The sequence below is a fragment of the Caretta caretta genome, chromosome 7 (assembly GCF_965140235.1).
Source record: "Caretta caretta isolate rCarCar2 chromosome 7, rCarCar1.hap1, whole genome shotgun sequence".
NCBI classification, from domain to species: domain Eukaryota; kingdom Metazoa; phylum Chordata; order Testudines; family Cheloniidae; genus Caretta; species Caretta caretta.
The window spans coordinates 96,439,559-96,460,991 of record NC_134212.1 but is presented as its reverse complement, the minus strand read 5'-3'; the positions used below and the strand labels follow the sequence as shown (position 1 = coordinate 96,460,991).

Sequence of the window (21,433 nt, the reverse complement as noted above, 5' to 3'; positions counted from 1 at the left end):
CTGTTGCTTTAGTATTGTCAGAGTTCCAGCAACACTGGCAAGGTAGGTATATTCTGCTAAGTGAGCAGAATTTGGCTCTCTGTTTTAAAATATTAACATACTTGGAAATCATTTTATGTCTTTTTAAGGTTCCTCACTCTGGCAACTTCAGGTGGTCTAACTGCAGTTAGCACAATTCCTAGAACAAATTTTCAGTACTTAGTTTTTCTAATTAAATTTATCATCTCTGTAAAGGTAGGATTCATAATGGAAGGCTGTAACAGTTTCTGACAATCAGCTATGCTGAATTATAGTGGCCTCTTCTTAAGTAAGTTGCTACTGGTAGTGTTTTGGGGCAGGATCCCAAAGCCTGCAATTAATTTATAATTATGTTTATATGAAAGACCTGCTACAAAATAGGAAGAACATGTTGGTTCCTCCCCCCCACCTGAATTCTCTTGCATATATTAAGAGGAAAGTAAGGCAACTAATGAGTGTTGACCCTAGCTTGGAAAACCAGCTGCTATTCTTATGCATAACAGTTACAGTACTTCCTGCAATATGCTGGGGTGTACAACAGCATATTTGAGGGCAGGATGGAGTCAGTTCTTTGGAAGTTCGCGTTTCTTTACAGCTGTCCTTGCCCCTGCATTATATATTTGCTTTTTCAACAGGTCTGTATTTACTGTGTTGCTGCAATTTTGTGGACAGCAGCCAAATACAATTATCCACCTGATCACAAACTAGTGTTGCCAAGGAAACTAAAGACTCTTCTTCTGGATATGGCAAAAAGAAACTCTGAAGAAAGGCCTTCTTTAGCTGATGCAATTAAGGTGACTTGATGAAGCAGTTTTACAATATTAGGTGTTCAGTCATAGCTAGAAACCTATTTAATAATGAATTTGAATATCAAAATATTCATTTTTGGTTATGGCTTGATAGCTCATTAAATGGTAACTGTCACTTTTCTGGTTTTGTGCTTTAATGGTGCCCTTTAGGGTTAATGGATGTGTTTTAATCAATATTGAAGTTGTCAACCAGAGAGTTGGAACAAGTTAATAAGACCTCCTGAATTGGATTTTAAAAAATTTGAATCCTTTATCTTGACAGTGCTCCTCTATTACGTATCTTAATTGAGTGGAAATTTGTCTTAATTTAAAATGTTTAATATTTTTAGGTATGCAGTAGTTATCTACTTGAACGAAGTATAAACAGCAAAAAGATTCTGGCATTTTTGAGTAAATCTGCCTTCAAGGTAAGAGTAATTTTTTTTCGGTGTATTACATTTTTTCCAATTATCTCCATACAGCGTGTTCCAGTAAGATTTTTTTTTTTTTTGCTGGTTGTGTAATTCTTTTGTTCTTTCAATTTTGTAAATTCGTGTAAATGATTAGGTGGTTACTCCTGTGGGGACATCATTAATATAAAAGTGTTTGGGTATTGCTGAGGATGAATATTTTTCATGCCATGTAGGAATATAAAATAGATATGAAAATTGAATTCCATTTCTAGAAAGCTTTGCTGATTTCTAATGCCTGCTTGTAGCTATATATTCTACCAGCTACATTTAAGTTCACTGTATGTGAATAATTGACTTCCAGATTTTCTAAGTCTTCAAAGTAGTGTTGTTAAAATCAGTTCTAAATAGGGCACAGCTTGCCAAGAAGTTGGGTATTCTAATTTAAGGCTAGGACATTGGAGGAGTCTAATGTAGAATCCCTAAAACCCAGTTTAGGAGAGAGCAATTTTTTATGCTTTTGTTGTAGCTGTTGCAATGGAGCAATGAATTTGAATGAAGAATAAATATTTTGAGCCAGTGAAATACAGCAGTGTGTCAGACTTCAGCAAGAATTGTATAAAGCTAAGAATTCAAGGAAAAGAGAGAATGGTGAATCAAATATAAAGTTTCTCTTCTCTTTTTGGGTGCCTCTCTGCAGAATTAAGTTCTCCCCTCTTCCTGTGCATACCAGTACAAGAAACATTTGATTTGAGTACTAAAAATATTGGAATCCCAAAGCATTTTTAGATGCTTTAAAACTAGTCTAGGATCTCCGTGTCATACGTGTTGTAATTGTGCTCACGCTCTAATATGGTAACCCCCTGTTAAACAGAGAAATCTGGTTACTGTATTCTTGTAAATATCTCTGTGAATGAAAACTCACTATTGTAATGATTGTTTTGTTTCAGATATTTACATGGCAAGTATTTGTAAACCTCTTAGTACTTCCTAAAGAGGTACTTCCTAAAAACACAAAACAAACACACACTCAACTCCCTGCAAAATATCTAGTTAGGACCTCAAAATATGGTGATCTACATCAGTCTTCATCTTCAGAATTGTATCTTAGTGAAAGAATAGTAGTTCTCTGTAGTTCTCTGTTTGATTATACAGCTTTAGATCAATTTAATTTACAGCTTTATTTTTGCATTCTATTTAACTCAAATATTCTGAAGTGCCCTCTTAAATATAGATTTTTAACATAAAAAGATAATGAAATATAATCATTAAAATATTGCTTACATGAATGTCGTAACAAAAAAGCTTATGCTAAAAATATTAAATGTTTCATATTTGCATATAAATATACCAATTAACAGATTGCAATTTTCAGTGATCGCATAGCTATTATCAGGAGTGCTAGCATTTTGTACCTAATAATCTTTCTCTGGAAGACTTGACATAGCTCTAAAGCTGCTTCTTATCACTGTAAAGAATTGTAGTGTAACAAAATTGCTTAACCATTGCTAAAGGTCCTACCCACTTTAAGATATCCGCAGCCTTCCAAGTCATGCATGATATGGAAGGCTGTAAACCTGCACCTGTATTCCCTTTCTGTGATCCAACAAGGGCACCCACACTCAGCCTTCCAGCTCCCCAGCTGTCACTTCTTGGACAGAGACATGCATCTTTCTCCCTCCTGACCAGGGTATTTCCACGCTGCACAGTTCCCTGCCTAAACTGTGAATTCCCCAGTAGTGCCAACTGCCTCAGCGGGCCTGCTCTGTTTTTATCCTCAGAGGCTATAAACCTCTTAATTACCCACATTACGTTTCCACGCAGTTCTTTCCAAGCAAGTACATTTATTCTTAGGGTGCAACCATTACAGAGAAAACATATTAAAAACACATAAAAGAACCTACACAAATGCTAATAAGAAAACGAGTACTTGTGGCACCTTAGAGACTAACCAATTTATTTCCTTTTCTTTTTGCGAATACAGACTAACACGGCTGTTACTCTGAAACCTGTCAAAATGCTAATAAGTTTACCAGAGATCACCCCCACCATCAGCACAAGGGTTCTGGTCAGTGTCAGTCCTTTCAACCCTTCGCTAAGGACTGGGGTCTCCCCTGTGAAGGAAGATCCTGTCTGTTTGCTGGATAAGAATGAAGGCCCTGAATCAGATCAGACTCAGATTATTTATCCAAGAGTCCTTTCTTTGTCTGCTGGTCTCTAGAGAATCCAGTTTGAACCAGTATATGCAAGTCTGTCCAGGTGATGGTGCCTCTCTAAGAGGTATTACAACCTGAGTGAATTTGCCTAATCACTCCCCGCTGTTCTTAGTTCCTGGAGGGCTGTGGTCCCCCTCCCCCATGGAATTACATACAGTTCCTGGCCTTCAGTGGTACATTTGGTACAATACACATTAACTAGGATATTGTAGCAAATTGCCATATGTGTCATACTGGACCATGCAATAGCCCTGGCCACCAGGCAATTTTCTAAAACAAAGCAGGATCTGTCCCATTCTTTCTGGTCAGCACTGAGCATGTATATGCCCAATACTCTTATCTTGTGTGCAAATTACAAGAAAAATCATTTTTAAATCTAAGCCCCATCTAGAGTACTCCATTAACCTACTCTTTCTAGCAGTGGTGTCTCAAGCAATGCCTGGCTTCCATGGCCCAGAAAAGAAAAGATTTAGAATGTCCTAAAATTCCTACATCCTAATAGCCTGCCTCCACAATCTACTGCCATTATTGCCCAGAAACTCAGTGAGCTATTGACTTTTTAGATTTTCCTTCTTTATTTCACTTATACTCATCCTTTCAGGAAACAGAAAACAATACTAACATGACTGTCACAGGGCATGAGTGTGGAATACTGACAATACTGAAAATAGAATTTTCAAACATTCCGTAGTCTTGAATTTGTTTAAATAAAGTGCTCAGTTTGTATGAGCTTGGTACAAATAGTTTTACCAATCACAGAAGTTCTGCAGCCCCTCCACCTTCACCCCCACACAGTTAAATCATCCTTTGGAGATTACAGGTATACAAAGCAATGAAACACTATATTAAAGATAATTTTAGTAATAACTTTCTGAGGACTGTTGGAGTAAAGTACTTGCATTATTTGTTCAAACTATGGAACTCACTTTTTACTCTTAGGCTTTCAATGAAGAAATAAACTCTTCTCAAGATAATGTTCCTTTTGAGTTTAAAAATAAAAGAAACAAAATGGATGCTTCAGTGTCTAGTCTAGGTAAGTAATCCAGTTGTTACATGGTTATTCCTTTGTTCCAGAGTCAGAATTTACGTTATTGTATTAGACTTGCCAAGTAAAGTGCAACACAACTGTGGAAAAAATATCATGTTCCTTTATTTAAACAGATTATTTCCTTTTCTTTGTATTTTATAGGTATTGCTAGTCTTTGACCTAATCCTATTTGTCTTTCCAGGGTTTGTGCCTATTACTAGTGAAAGTAAGCTTATAGCAGTTAAAGGACCAGTGCCTTGTCAGACTTCTTTAAACAGTGAGACATGTACATTGCCTGTTGCATTCACCTCTTCTGCAACTCACTTTAAGCCTATTATACTGCAGCAAAACACAGAGCTAACAAAGTATGTATGTCCTAATACAGTGTAAGTTTAAATTGAAACTTCACACTTAAATCTAACATAGGTGTCCTTACAAAATGCTTTGCTTTTTTCAGAGGGACACACGCATCCACTCCTGAGCAACTTGATAGATATGTACAAAACGAAATCCGTATGGATGGTAACAACAAATCAGTATTTGTAGATGATATTGAAAACCATGCTGCTGAAGAAGTTGTAGCTGCACCTGAGATACCCAAGCGTGATTTAGACATACAAAACCATTCATCCCAAATACCTTCAAATGAGCAAAATCCAAGCAATATGGTTACATCCACAGTTGAATTGCCATCACCATCTGATTCCTTATGCAATTTACAAGAAAAGAACACTTTATCTGCAATTTCTTCAAGCTCCTCAGCTTGTTCTACACCACAGAGGCCGCCTCTTATAAATAACTCCCCTCTCAAACAGGACCCAGAGACAAGAGTGTTAACACTTGTACCAGTACAGCTAGCTGTATCAGAGCAAATACCAAATAAACCTCTTGAGTCAAAAATTGCTTATGATTGCTATAATCATTTGCCTGTACTCCTTTCAAGTACAATAGCAAATTATAACACTAATATAAATCTACAAAATAATTCCTTCCTTTGCCAACTACAGAATTATGAGCCCACTAAGGTACAGACAAAACATGATAAAATGAAAGCCAAAATCTTTAATTTGTCATTGCCTTCAACTAATCAAATTATTCAAACCAGCTATCTAGAAAACAAAGAATGTAATACTGAAGTAGGCAGTAGTTCACCTTTACCAGGACCCACATCACATTCATCAGTGAATCAAAATGCATCTTCTTCCTTCAGTGTAGACATTTTATCCCAGCTGAGTGGGACAAATGACATTTTATTACAGAAAGCAGTGCATCTTATACAAGAAGAGTTTGCATTTGATGGCTATCTGGAGAATGGAGTTGAAGTTCTTGCTATGGGTATGTATACATTTATCTTTATATATAAATATATTCTTACATACAAAAAACAATCCTAAATAATCATATTTTATTTTTTTAACAAGGTAACTATATTTTCACCTTAAAGGAGCTTAAGTTTGACGCTTTCTGTGATGCAGTCTCTGAAAAGTTTTGTGACCTTTATTGGGATGAAAAATTACTGGAGAATCTTTACAAGATAGTAAGTGGGCAAACGATTCCACAAATAGGGTAAGTGTATACTTCCATTCCTTGTGCTTGAGGTCTCATTTAATGCTTTTTCTGGGTCCAAAGTGCATCAGCTTCCTCACAGTCTGTAGCTAAAAGTGGGAAAGAATACATCCTCTCTCCACCTGTACTTTTACTTGTTTCTTGCCCTTTGCACTATATAATCTTCTCCCATTTTAGAAGACTCTTCATGGCTCTCCCCACATCAGACACATCAACCATCTGTCAGAACAGGGGGAGCTCTTGACTTCCCTTCCAGCTCTACATTTTTATGACTCTGTAAATGCTCTGATGCACAGTGGTAGACTTAAGCAGATCCTTGAAGTTAAGCATGTGCTTAAGTGTTTTGCTGAAATGTTTCTAACTTAAGCTGTTCTTCATCTCTGCTGTTACATAGCTGCAGAATTTCTGTATAATGCATTGTCGCCTAAATACTTTTCCCTGTTTGCATAAATTGACTTGAATGGCCTGTGGAATACTCAGTGCTTCCGTTTGAAAGATGCTGTACAGTCAAAATTCAATTGTATTATTCCTACAGTGCAACTTGTACATTTTAGTTTAGTTATTCGCATTTTAATGTGTAAGCTCAAACTTTCATTAAATACGGGGGAAAAAATTGCATGGCTTCTCCTTCTTGTTTTAGGCACCAGAAATGAATGCAACATGGTTTAGTTTCCTCTGCACAACCTTCTGTAGTTTACAGGAGACTGGAAACTGAGAACACAATATTGATATATACCCTTATGTCGTATTTCATCTCTGATATTATCTGTCTTGTACACAATTAAGCCATTCGTGTTTGTTGCAGCTTGTAGAAGAGACATGTTTGTAAAAAATCTTTATTGAGGATCACTGCAGGCAGCATTTAATGCATTCACATAAATAATGTTTTTTCCTCGTGGTCGGGTTTTGGTGTTCCATGCCTATAGACTGGATGTTTGATCAGGAAGTTTACATACCTTTATAGCTGGACTCTAGAACCTTGTATCCTTGAAAGACTTTAGTTCTGAAAGTCCTTGGCTGAGAGAGAGAGAGAGGATTTGAAGGCATCCAGAGTTGAGGTCTATAAGACCTGCTGGTCTGATTGTCCACGTGGGTTAGGATTTTCAAAGGCCCCTAACATAGCTATAGACCCAGAAACCATTGAAAACCAGTAGGAATTGCTTTCCAAATTCTCATGGTATCTTTGAAAATCCCAGCTTTGAATGTTGTGGAGGCAACATACCTCAAGAATCCACTCACAATGGAGGAGTATCTGAATCAGTCACCTTCAGCATGAAGTGTTGATGTGATGTGTAGGGCCTTTGAAAGAGAAAGGAGAACAGAACAAGCATCATCCCCTTCACCCAATAGAAAAAGATAAGCTCAAATTTTGGACCCCAGTGAAGAACTGCCTACAACCTCTTCCTAAGATACTGCATTGCCGATTAAAAAAAAACCTTCAGCTGCAGAGCATGGCAATTCCAAATTAATGGTTTAGGCGCTCCTGTGAGTGATATTACCTTTTCCAATACATTTTATCAGATTTCATAATTTAAATTTATGGTAAGATCCTCCCTTGTGGATAGGGTGATGACATGTCCTCGCTTACTGGAATTTTTCCTATTTCATATAACCATTCTGATATCCTAGTTTTCAATATATTCCACAGATGATCTCATTTCTGTGCCTCCTATAACTGCTAGGCAGTTGGTCCAACCATTCATTGGCCATGACTTAGCAGTTCAACAGGAAGCAAAACTGAAATTCTTTCCTAGCTGAATTGCTGAAAGGCATGCATATGATCCCACCAATGTATTAAGTTGCTGTAGAAGACAAACTGGAGTGGGGAAGAGAGTGGGAAGGCAGATGAATAGAGGAAGGCAGGAGAGCAGATAAAAGTGGACCTGCCAAGCCTGTCTTTCAAACCTTGTTGAGTGAAACAGAAAGGTGCAGTTTGGAAAAGGAGAGTGAGTAGTAGTGGTAGAGTGAGGGGGGGAAAAAAACAGTAAGCAAAAGATAAGAACCCTGAGAGGGGGTAGAGAATACGCATAGAAGGAAGAAGAAGAAAAATGTGGTAAGAACTGAAGGTGCGTGTGTGTTGGAGGTTAAAATTAATAAAAACAGCCACACCTTCAGGGTATAAGGTAGAAAATACACTAGAAGATGGGAGGCAGAATGTGTGGTTTGGGTTTGTTTGTTTAACAAAACCATGTTTAGTTCATCTCAGAATCATGGTTATCCTAAATAGGAATGGCTTGGAGTGAGACTGCTGCCCAAAGCATGACACTATAATGCTGATTGAATCCTGAGTGGAGGACTGCATTGAGACAGTTTGCTGTTTAGTGTAGTACTTTGTTTAAACACAATCTGATGTTCTTGGGATTCTGTTAATCGTTGTGCAGCACAATTGGTACTAAGATAATCACTGCACCTTACCCAGTGTATTTTAATGTTCTTAAAGCCTTTTAAAGTCTTCTTTATAAAATAAAACCTAAAAAATACATAGATATATATTATGCAGCAGATGCATGTGACAAAGTTCTAGCACACACAGTGGTTTGATCTGTAAGACCTCATTTTTATATTTAAGCTTTTCCTGATATCAGTATTTAAGAATATGAAATGTTAATTGCTCCCTGTCCCATTTTATTTTCAGCGTAACTGAAACAGATGGTTCACAACGTGGCAGCATGTTCCACAGTTTGAAGACATCTGACAGTTTTTTGGTCAGCAGCAAACAGACAAAGGGTGAGAGAAGAACTTGTGGTGTTAGACGTTTGTGTGAGTTGGGACCCCACCAAGGACTACAGCCTGTAGGGACGGATCTTTATAGAGTGCCTGTAGGACAGCACTTGCCTCTGAACTTGAGACAAAGCAAACTACAAAGTATCTGAAAGCGTGTTACTATATGGTGATACCCTGCAGGGTTCTTGTCTACAATATCTAGCCTACATCACAGCAAATGTCATTTAGCTGGTTACCAAATTTAATTTAATTACTTACTGAAGCATGTTATGAATGCTGAAAAACTCTCAAAGTCCCAATTACTATATGTGCTTATATGCTTGTTCTTTTAATAGGTGTTCTAGTGGTGTGCTTTGATGGGGGAGGGAATCTGTTACTATGAGTTAGAACAGTTTCACTGAATCAGTTCAACTCAGTGTGTCAAGTTTAGTTCCAAGGAGAGCTGAGAGCCTTAGTAAATGCTTGTAATTCCTTACAGACTACTGCAGCAATTGAGGGTTAACTGAGAGGTGAACTAATGCTGATTCTTCTCTGAAGTCTCTGATCCTGTTATTGCCTTGTCTGCTCAGCATGGCTCATCAGAATTTAAAAGTGTTGTACTGAATAGTAAAATAAGTGGCCTAGCAAGCAACCTTTCAGTTTAAAAACACACACACAAAAACAACCAACCTTTTTACAAGGCAATGTAGGTTTTTTTGTGCATAATTTATCACCAGTGCTACATAATACATCAGACTTAAAATGACCATTTTTTACACTTTTGGTAAAAGACCATGTCATAAATATAAAGGGAAGGGTAAACCCCTTTAAAATCCCTCCTGGCCAGGGGAAAAATCCTCTCACCTGTAAAGGGTTAAGAAGCTAAAGGTAACCTCGCTGGCACCTGACCAAAATGACCAATGAGGAGACAAGATACTTTCAAAAGCTGGGAGGAGGGAGAGAAACAAAGGGTCTGTGTCTCTCTGTCTATATGGTGCTTTTGCTGGGGATAGACCAGGAATGGAGTCTTAGAACTTTAGTAAGTAATCTAGCTAGGTATGTGTTAGATTATGATTTCTTTAAATGGCTGAGAAAAGAATTGTGCTGAATAGAATGACTATTTCTGTCTGTGTGTCTTTTTTGTAACTTAAGGTTTTGCCTAGAGGGATTCTCTATGTTTTGAATCTAATTACCCTGTAAGGTATCTACCATCCTGATTTTACAGGGGTGATGCCTTTACTTCTATCTACTTCTATTTCTATTAAAAGTCTTCTTGTAAGAAAACTGAATGCTTTTTCATTGTTCTCAGATCCAAGGGTTTGGGTCTGTGGTCACCTACGCAAATTGGTGAGGATTTTTACCAAACCTTTCCCAGGAAGTGGGGTGCAAGGGTTGTGAGGATTTTGGGGGGTAAGACGTGTCCAAACTACGTTTCCCAGTAAACCCAGTTAGAGTTTGGTGGTGGCAGTGGATATTCCAAGGACAAAGGATAAAATTAATTTGTACCTTGGGGAAGTTTTAACCTAAGCTGGTAAAAGTAAGCTTAGGAGGTTTTCATGCAGGTCCCCACATCTGTACCCTAGAGTTCAGAGTGTGGGAGGAACCTTGATGGACCACATTCATGAAAATACCAGTTAGAAAGCAAATGTGTAAATTAGAGAGGAGCTACAGATGTTGATGATTACATACACTATGTGTGTGTGTGTATCACGTGCCTTCTTTTGTGGGGTGACTCACAGAGTCTGCCTCCTTGGTCTGTGGAGCACCATTTAAAGTATGTGTGGGGGCATAGATTTGCCCCACACCTGACCCTCCTCTTCCCCTTCTCAGGTGTCCCCATCAGCAGCCTGACCACAGTCCCCAATCCCATGAGTCCCTCTACCCAGTGGCTCCAGATTTGAGTTAGTGGCATTGTGACTTGGCACCCAGGACCACAGTGAAAGGTCTGAGTGGCACTGTGACACCCCTCCCCCTCCATCATGACAGAGGAGCAGGTGTGCTAAATTTGAGTCAGTGGTGTTGTGACCTGGTATATGGGGTTGTAACGCCACTCAGGATTGGCCCAGCCAAAATATGGTCAAGCTGTGGCCTGGGTGCACCAGAGCCTATGGGCCTATTACTAGTGTTAGCTAAGGGAGGTGTCCTCAACTCAGGTGGTTATGAAACTGTTTTCTGGAGTCTGACATCCATTTCTGCAGGTCAGGTGACTGTCTTCAGTGAATCCATGTGCTGAATTGACTTTTTGAGAGAAAGTTGGCCTGCTGCAGAAGCCACAGCCTCACTCCCACAAACTCCATTCTTCATGGTCTCAAGTTGGGAAACCTCTCAGGCTTCAGTACTCCTAAATGTGTGTTCTTCCAAACATGGTGTGCAACTTCACACTGTGATTGCAAAGCACCCACAAACTAATCCATTTGCAAACTGGAGTGATTTTCCTGTGTGACCAAACGTTGGTTGGGTATGATTAACATAGTGTTTTAAACTCTGCTTTCAGTCGTCTTTAATGACAAAGTTCACACTTGCATGGTGTCATAAATATGTTAACCCTTCATACTGGCTCAGAATGAATATGTACGCTGGGCCAGGTTTTCATACAGTGCCATTTTGCTCTAAAACTGGCACACCTGGACCCTGGAGAATTATTTGGGCATATGTGGGCCCAGGAGACCCTCTGGTGGGCATAGTGCTAACATAACGGCTCTTATCCCACATCTCTTCTATGCTGCCCTGTAATAGGAAAGAGGAGTGTGACCAATCATTGACTGTCATTTCAGTCTCCTGGGGCTGTTAACAGCTGTTGTAAGATAGAAAAGGTCCAACACAGTTTAGGGGATTGGTCCTGTGTCCAATATCAGTAAGACCTGCTGAGTGCCAAAGTAAGTTTGGTACCCCAAAGTCCCCTTTGTTAACTTGCTCTGTGTGCAGTTTGGCTCTAGTGAGGACCTGGCCTGCTATGTATGGCCTCTGTGTTCTTTGTAAAGAGCTTGGAGACTTATAGATTATAAAAGCTAAGCACTTATTTACTTGTGAGTGCATATGTTTATGACCCACATTTATTTTTGTGTGCAGCCTCTGTCCCAACCTATATATTTTAGAGCTGCTGTACACATTCAGCATGCATCTTTATTGCATTTTACAGAAACTCCTGAAGTGAGGTTTAATAGTTCCACACTTTGACAATATTTTTGACCTTGGGCATTTGAAAGTGTAGTTACATAATATTAGTCTTATGCCCTTTAAACTTATGGGTCACCTGTTTTTTGTCACTCTATTTGCCAGCAAAGTGCTAGTATCCTTGGATTACTCTGCTATCTGGCGGTGGTTGTCATGACAACTGACAGTGCCACAGTTACAGGGCATAGGTGGCTTGACAACTGCTTTTCATATGCCTAGCATTTAAATCTAAAAAAAATAAACAGAAATTTAGATATGCTTCTATGTATGACTGTTTGTTTCTTTGTTCTCTTTAAAAGGGAAAGAGAGACAGGTGGCCTCTGACACCAAGGCAATGCCCACTACAGATATATCATTGGCTGAAATGGACTTGAATGAGCTTCCACTAGATAATTTTGAAAAAGAATTGAGGCTGCAGAAGGTTATATTAAGAACAGAAAAGGGTGGAAGTTGTTTACAAAGTAACGATTGTCTCGGTCCTGACTTCGTAGAAGAGAATAGAGAACAAGAAGAGGAGACTTCTGAGAATAATTACCCTGTCTCCCCCAGCTCATCTGACTTTCAAAGTTGTAGTCCTGGTTGGAGCAGTGCATTCAACGGGGGTGAATGCTTTAGTTCAGAAGTTTACAATTATGTGAAAAAACTTGGAAAGCAGGAAGTAAATCAATCACAAAATATAGATTCAAAAAGAGTGGTAAGTACTTTGATTTATGACAATTCAAGATGTATTGTAATGCTTATTGATAAAAGTAGGATATTTAACAAGAAAAACCAGGAAGTGATGGTCCTCTTTTCCCTCAAAATGTTAAATTAACATACAATCCTTTATCCAAGTAAGCTTGGTGCATACAACATAATATTAAAGCATTTTACAGCATAAGATTAAATTAAATTGATAATCAGATATGGTAGTTCATTACTTTTCTGGAGAAATGGTATATTTTGGTTTCAAAATAAAATCTTGTATAAACTGACAAATGTGGCTTGATGTAACTATATGCCAAGTAAAAGAAAGGTAGACAAATCACTTTATTCTTCTCTCTTCCTCACCATTAACATGAGTGGTCTCTTTGTTCCAACTTTTAAAAATTTCTTAAGGAAAAGCTGAATAATTTTGTGTTGATGAAATCTGATATGGTTAATATATTTAAAATACACTTGTTTGAACCTATGATATGCAGATTAATTACTTGCATATTTATAAATTTACATATAACAAGCTTCAGCATGTAATCGGCACATCCTGCCCAAAGCAGTGGTAGGGGTAGGACATGGAGTGGTAGAAACCTTTGGCAAGAGTGGCTGGCGGGGAATAGCTTGATGTCTGTCTAGGGCTAGCTTGATGAGTGGCTGATGTGGAAAGCTGGGTGGGTGCTGAGGTGCCTGGAGTTGCTGGGGGGTAGTTAGCTGTGCCTGGGATTGGCTGCTTGGGTGTGGGTGGGTGAGATTGGTGGTGATGGTGGGACTACTGCTGGTGGTTAGGTGGCTGGTGGGATGGCTGGGGAGTGGGTGGTTGCTGCCAAGCAAGTACAAGCAACACTCCTTTATACTTTGTCATTTCTTACCCATTTACATAACATGTTTGTCACTGTTTTTTGCAGGAGGCAGGAGTTGGCCTTGAGACTTCCTAGGGAATTTCACCTGCTTACAGCAGGTCTGAATTGGGCCTAAGTGTCTTGAGTCATTAATATCCAATCACTGGTAAACCCTGCATCTCCATCTGGTTATACAAGAATCTACTGTTCTCTTTGAGACAAGGAAAAAGAAATTGCAAAGGTTTATAAGTCTCAGGTATAAGTTGTAATATAGTATGGCTCTCCACCCTTGCCATATGAGGTTCTGAACATAATGAAATTGCATTGGCCCATTGAAGTCTTTGCCACTTGTTGATTCTTATCTCGTAATCCAAAATGCTGCATTATTATACAAAATAGCTTGGTAGTTGAAAGGGAGTTGTACAGGAGAGGAGGGACGTAAATTAGATGCCACACTGAAAGCTCTGACCCTCAAAGCAGGGATATCTTTAATATGGAATGGGTTACATGGTCTTTGTGTTAGCACAGACTTCCCTAGATGGCTTGCAACCTAGTTTTAGGAGTAGCATCCCTGACGCCAAGAGATTCAGGGCTTGTCTTCACTGTAAACTTAATTCAAGTTTTAACTTGAGTTTTTGGCCTTAACCCAAGTTCCTTCCATACCAAAAGATCTTAATTCAAGTTTCATGGTGTTTTAACTCGAGTTGGCTGGTCCCTCCGAGGTATAGGCTAAAGCTTGAGTCAGTGTAACTCATCAGCTGCTGACACAACCATTCTGTAATGTGGATGCAAGCTAGCTCAGTTTGAATCCTGCTGCTCGTTCATTGCTTTCCCACAATGCCTTCATGTGCCCCAAAAGGACCAGACTAGTTCTCCCACACACAATTCACTGGGAAAGAATTCACAGAGAAACTCCGCTTACTGCAGCACAAAACCATGGGATATGCCCCCAGAAGTCTTAGCAACACAGAGGATGATTGAGGTACCATTGTGGATAGAGCAGCTTGAGTGTTGTTTTGCTGTGTGGCCACTCTCGCTTAAGAAGAGTAATTTGAATATAGACAATTCTAGTAAACTCATCAGTGAAGACATACTCTGTTGTCTTAAAATGGGTCTACCTGTCTAGAAAGTGCTATTAATCCTGCTGTCTGATTTATCTTTGTTCCTGGCCACTGTGAACAATCTATTGGATTTGTCAATATATTTCTAAATAAATATAATGAAGTGCAACTAAGTAATCAGAAATAACAGCTATAGACCCATTTGCTTCCAAGTAATTAGTTGAAATACCACTTGGTCCACTCTCATTGATGCTTTGGTGTATGTGAAACAAAAATAATAACCTCATTTTAGTTCATTGCAATTAACGCCTTTGTTTGCAGTCTCGGGAGGGAGGTTAAGGATTGGATGAGTGTGGAGGTTCAATTGTCCTCCTTTCCCCTCATGTCAAGGTGCGGGTACATTGGTGAAGCAGCATGAGAAACTTGACCTACGATTGTTGTGTGTTGAAAAAGAAAACAGACTTCTTCAGGGCTGTCAATCTAGCAATTTGGGTATATAATTCTATAGGGGCATAGAATTCTAGGTGGTCAGTTAAATACTGTTTTGGTATATCAGGTACAAAAAGAAGAAGAAAAGGATTACATAATCTCCATTGCTCAAAGGACTACTTCCTGACTGCAAAATTGTAAGGAGTTTTCTTGAGTATCTCAAGTGATATTTTCCCCCACCCCTACCGTACCCCAACATCTGCTTTTTCTTTCCCCATGGGATTTTATAGTTTATTAAGTGATGTAGTTTGATCCAAAAAGATACGATCTCTGCTCTTCTGATTTTTTTTTCCCATATAACTTGCTGGAGTACAATATAAATGAAGTAAGGTTTAAAGTAATTTTGAGTGTGTCCCTTTTAATTTTACTTGGAAAATTAGTGCATATTAGTGTTGCTGCTGATTGCACTACCTGCATAACTGGTAGATTTACCCAAACACCTTCTAACTTGCATTTTCTTTATAATCTATGTGGTAACGTTTTATCGTGAGTTAGAAAAGAATATGGGAGGAAGAAGTTAATTTTGTGAGGAATCTTTACAGAGAGTGATACTTTGGTGTCCTCATGTGCCAGCAGTGCCCTTCTGCCATGTACATTGGCCAAACCAGACAGTCTCTAAGCAAAAGAATAAATGGACACAAATCTGACATCAGGAATCATAACATTCAGAAACCAGTAGGAGAACACTTCAATCTCTCTGGTCACTCAATAACAGACCTCAAAGTGGCAATTCTTCAACAAAAAACTTCAAAAACAGACTCCAGCGTGAAGCTGCAGAACTGGAATTAATTTGCAAACTAGATACCATCAGATTAGGCCTCAATAAAGACTGGGAGTGGTTGGGTCATTACAAAATTTACACTTAATTTCCCCAATACTAATTTCTCCCTACTGTTACTCACACTTTCTTGTCAACTGTCTGTAACGGGCCACTCTCTTACCACTTCAAAAGTTATTTCTCCTCCCTTGGTATCCTGCTGTTAATTGATTTATCTCGTTAGACTGACCTAACACTTGGTAAGGCAACCCACATCCTTTCATCTATTTATACCTGCTCCTGTATTTTTTACTTCATACATCTGATGAAGTGGGTTCTAGCCCACGAAAGCTTATGCCCAAATAAATTTGTTAGTCTCTACGGTGCTCCAAGGAGTCCTTGGGTTTTTTTGGTGTCTAAGACATTCTTATTTTAACTCTGTTATACTCCATGTATATTGTGAAAAGTATAACAAACATAATGTACTGATTGTAGGTACAGTTGAAAGTTGAGCAAATGCATCGGGAATAAACATGAGGATCTGTGCATTATATTAATACTTATATTAATTACAAGTAGCTTCAAAAGTATATGGACAGCAATGAGCTGGATTCTGATCTTGCTCTGTTGACTCAGTGGAGTTATGTGGATGTCCAGCTGGTGCAAATTAGATAGGAATTGGGAACTATTGTGTGTCTGGGCCATGTTTACACTACCAACTTTGCTTGATGGAAGTTACATTGGCGTACAGTTTGTATATTACTTGTGCACATGCATGCTTGGTGGCTTGCGTCGGCGCTTTGTGTAATTACCAAGCGCGCTTATGCCAGTCCAGAGTGCAGTGTCCCATGGGCAGGTATCCCAATGTGCCAGGCGCCGCCCTCTGTCACAATGAATTTTGCAATGTTTACAGTGTAGAAATGAGCTGTGCAGGGAACTCTGGGAGCTCAGTGTCAAGTTCCCATCAAGCAACTTTCTCTATCCCATAGTGCCATCCCTATCCCATAATTTTCACACCTTTTTAAAAATCTGCAAACCACATGGCTTTTCCACACTAACTTTGTAGTGTACACTAGATCTAAAGGTATAAGCAAGGGTAAGATAATGAATTACAGATAATGGAAACACTCAGTATATTATAATGAAAATCCTGTATAATATCTAGTCAATTTGTAAATAATTTTTTAAAAATTAAACTCAATGTGGACTTTTCCAAATAAGAAATAATGTAATGTGATGTGTTGTGATAGACACAGGGTCAAATTCAGTTCTAGTGTATGTTCTATTAACTTCTTGTACTGTATAAATACCCTTTGAATGCACTGCAAAAGAAAAATCCATTTTCTACATAATGAATATATATTTTAAGACAATATATCCTGTCAGATAATACATACGTACGGAAGATCTCTAATATGTTTTTAAAGGCACAGAATCTTAGATTAATTATTAAAAAGACTCCATTTGAATCTTTGATGTCTTGCAACTTTTTCTATTTTTTAAAAGTTTTGTTATTAATACACAACAGGATATTGGATTAAAGCCTCAAGCAGCTTTCAGTCTAGTGCCTTTTTTCCCCTTAATGCCATGCTGTAGTGTGCCAGCAGAATGATTGATTGTTGCTGTTGCATTGACTTTCTGTAAAGCCTGGCATCTTTCAACGGTTGCAAAATAAGGACCTAAAAAGTTGGCTCTAAATAGAAAATTATTAATTTAAATCTTTAAAATTTGCTACAGTATAGAGAGGGCTCTTTCCTAAAATGCTGACTTTCCATGTACTCCCTGAGAAACATCAATGTCAGAAAATTAATTAACATCAATGTCAGAAAACCATTAGAGTCCTTGTAGATAAAGTTTCTGAAATTGCTACAGAGTTTTAGTTTTATATATGTAAAATATTAAATTAGACTTCCTCTGTTTCTTTTTACATTTTTTGTGAGTTATATTCATATTCTGGAGAGTGTAATATTTAGCTCTGAATCAGTCAATAGCAAATCTGTAAAGCTATCCACCACTTACATCTCCCATCCTTTACCTTTTATTAACAGACAGGAGACAGATAAAATAACAAAAGCAATTGTGCAATAACGTAGCACAGTTTTAATTTCAGTATCAGCTACTGACAAGGCAGCCAGTCTTTCCCTGTTGTGGTCAGTATGGATTTTGCTGTTAATTTAAAATCCAGAGGTTTGTGCCCTGTTTTTTAACAGTCTGCCCTGTTAGGAGCAGGATTGGGGTTAAATTCTTCATTTTAATTCTATCTATAGCGTAGGCACCAATTTCTCCCGGCACTGGTAGGTGCTCAACACCGCCCGGCTGTGCGCCGACTCCACCCCTGCCCCTCCCCCATTCCAACCCCTTCCCCAAAGTCCCCATCCCGACTCCTCCCCTTCCCTGCCCCATTGGACTCCTTCCCCAAATCTCTGCCCCAGCCCCTACTCTTCCCCGCCTCCTCCCCTGAGGACACCGTGTTCCTGCTCCTCCGCCCTCCCTCCCACAGCTTGTTACACCGTGAAACAGCCGTTTTGCCACAGCAAGCACTAGGAGGAGTAGCGGGGATGCAGCATGCTCAGGGGAGGAGGCGCAGGTTAGTGCAGGGGGGAGCTTGGCTGCTGGTGGATGCAAAACACCCACCAATTTTTCCCCTGGGTGCTCCAGCCCCGGAGCACCCACGGACTCGGCGCCTATGATCTGTAGTATCATTTTATTTCAGCACAGCAAAAAACTATTTGTATCATCTGAAAACTTTAGGGCCAGATCCTTTGATTTAAACATTGGTGTAAATTACACATGTTGGGCACGTGTTTTGTTTAGGCAAAAGGTGTAAGTGGGGGAAATGTAGTGCAATTTAGCATTAAGCATGTGTGCAAAATGGGTGTAAGTTACTAGTGATGAGCTAAAATGCTGGAAGTGTGGTGTTCCCTTCCCATCCCCTGTGGGGACTTGCCTCAGCCCCGCTGCATGCCCCGAACATTCCTATGTGCCCCTGAGAGGAGTGCGCCTCACAATTTTGAGAACCATTGTGTTACCATGAGTTAACTATTTATGCTAAATAATCTGTTCCACTTTGTATTGTGCTGCAACACTTTTTGAATCCCTTTCCTAGACCTGAAGAAGAGCTCTGTGTAGTTTGAAAGCTTGTCTTTTTCATCAACAGAAGTTGATCCAATAAAAGATATTACCTTGCCCACCTTCTCTCTCTAGAAATCTAAATACTAAGATGAGTGAACTTGTGTGTCTAGTATTAAATGAGGATATTGATATAATAGGCATCACATAAACTTGGTGGATGATTGATAATGGGACACTGTAATACCAGGATACAAAATATATGGGAATGACAGAGTAGGTCATGCTGGTCGGGGAGTGGCACTATATGTGAAAGAAAACCTAGAGTGAAATATAGTAAAAATCTTAAATGAATCAAACTGTACCATAGACTCTCCATGGATAGAAATTTGATGCTTGAATAATAAGAGTATAGCAGTAGGAATATACTACTGAGTAGTTGACCAGGATGGTGATTGTGAAAGTCTCAAGGAGATAAGAGAGGCAACAGAAATAGAAAACCCAGTGATGATGGGGAATTTCAGCTGTCCCCCTATTGACTGGGTAGGTGTCCCCTCAGGATGGGATTCAGAGAGGAAATTTCTAGACGCTATTAATTACTGCCTCTTGGAGCAGCTAGTCCTGGAACCCACAAGGGGAGAGGCAATTCTTGATTTACTCCTAAATGGAGCACAGGATCTGGTCCAAGAGGTGTGAGTATGGCTGAACCGCTCAGTAACAGCAAATCTAATGTAATTAAATTTAACATCCTGGTGAGGGGGAAATATCAAAGAAACCCACCACAGTAGCATTTAATTTGAAAAGGAGAACTAGACAAAAGTGAAGACACTTGTTAAAGGGAAACTAAAAGGAATAATGTCATGAGTGAAATGTCTGCGAGCTGCATGGAAACTGTCTTAAAAACACCATAATATTTGCTCAAACTGAATCTGTATCCCAAATTTAAAAAGAAATCAGTAAGAGGACCAAAAAAATGCCACTATGACTAAACAGAGTAAAAGAGGTGGTTAGAGGTACAAACCGGGTCTGAATGAGCTCTCCCCTGATATCTAGTGATGAGCTGTGGGAAAAGACTTCAAGCGCAGACTATATTTGCATAAACCAACCTGCTGTGCCTCGGTGCACAGCAGAGGGACCTGCTCTGTCAGAATGATCAATTTGACCGGTATTAGTTTACAAAACCACTCTAGTATTTGAATGCAGGAGTAATGGAATGTTGTTATTCTTATTGTACAAGTAAAAGGCTGCGGAACTGATTAAGGGGGTCACCCTCAACTGAACCTCACTCGCTAAGCGGGGTAGGGATGCCAAATGCTGGAGGGAGGGAGAGTAGGGACAGGTGTTTTGTAACTGGTGGTGAGGGCTCTGCCTAAAGATTCCTAGGCCTTGGCTAGACTTACAGATGTACAGCGCTGGAGTTAAACCCGCCTTCGTACAGCTGTGTAGGGAAAACGTTGCAGTCTGTCCATACTGACAGCTGACAGCGCACTGTCATGGCCGCAGCTGCATTGGGAGTGGCGCATTATGGGCAGCTATCCCAGCATTCAAGTGGCTGCAACGTGCTTTTCAAATGGGGGGGTGGGTGGAGTATGACAGGGAGTGTGGGGGGAGAGAGAATGGGTTTTTGGGGGGCTGAGAGTATGTCAGCAAGCTGTCTTGTAAGTACAGACCCCCCCCCCCTCCCGTGAGAGGCCTCTCTCACTCACTGAAAGCAAACGGCAGCTGTTTCTTTTTTTCCTCATAGATGAGATAAGCAGCTGCTCACCGAAACGGACCCCAACCCCCCTCCTGCACCTCCTCTCTCTTCAAGCAAACGTTAGCTGTCCGGTGCTCCAAACGGAGCCCCCCTGCCTGCCTCTCACTCATTCAAAGCAAACAGTAGCAGTGTATGTCTTTTTGATAAGCAGCCCCTGAAACAGAGCTTTGAAATGACACTTCCACATCCGGAATTCACAACAAAACAAGAGAGGACGCTTCAGTTAAAAGAAGTATGGGGAGTTCCCGGAGGTCAATCAGTGTGTAATAACGTTACTCCCCGTTTACGCTGGAGCGTCAGCCAATGCACAACAGCTGTTAATCCTCTCGGGGAGGTGGAGTACCAGGAGCGCTCCAGCCAGGGAGTTAAAGCGCTCTACGTGCCTTGCCAGTGTGGACGGAGAGTAAGGTAGAGCTCTCTGGGGGGCTTTATTGTGGTATAATGGTGCAAGTGTAGCCAACGCCCTAGAAGCCGTTTGGCTCTCTCCTTCTCCACTGTTTAAAGATAGAGCTGATTAGACTCAATTGAGAGTCTTTGTTCTGCTAAGTAATCACTAGAGCTGAAATCACTGATAACTAGGTCTAGCTGCTGTATGTGGGACAGTGCTGCAGTGAAAGAGGCTGCCCACTACCAGCTGATATCACTGAGAGCTGGTTTGGGTGGTGGAACCTCAGAATGTGACATCTGAGTGAATGGAGGCGTAGCAGCACCAGAGTGAATGGCACCAGGCGCAGTGGCACCAAAGTGAACAGTGGTGACTGTGAGTCAGATGCAGAGGCGACAGCAGAGCTCAATGACTCACTTCCCTCCAACCCCTGCTTCTCTCCGCTCCCCCCCTCCCCCACAGGATGGTGAACTCACCTC

General features: G+C 39.9%; 1 protein-coding gene across 6 annotated transcripts in view; it reads left to right on the top strand.

The window, feature by feature from the left end:
* The window catches only part of KNDC1 (kinase non-catalytic C-lobe domain containing 1), a 131,327-nt gene that overhangs the window by 74,916 nt on the left and 34,978 nt on the right, over window positions 1–21,433 (top strand). For all 6 annotated transcript variants that reach the window (XM_075130984.1, XM_075130982.1, XM_048858308.2 and 3 more), the window contains exons 10-17: window positions 654–812; window positions 1,157–1,234; window positions 4,372–4,465; window positions 4,662–4,824; window positions 4,917–5,794; window positions 5,881–6,025; window positions 8,661–8,752; window positions 12,202–12,596. In XM_075130984.1, the coding sequence (XP_074987085.1) occupies window positions 654–812; window positions 1,157–1,234; window positions 4,372–4,465; window positions 4,662–4,824; window positions 4,917–5,794; window positions 5,881–6,025; window positions 8,661–8,752; window positions 12,202–12,596 (2,004 nt within the window). The remainder of the gene's footprint in view (window positions 1–653; window positions 813–1,156; window positions 1,235–4,371; window positions 4,466–4,661; window positions 4,825–4,916; window positions 5,795–5,880; window positions 6,026–8,660; window positions 8,753–12,201; window positions 12,597–21,433) is intronic.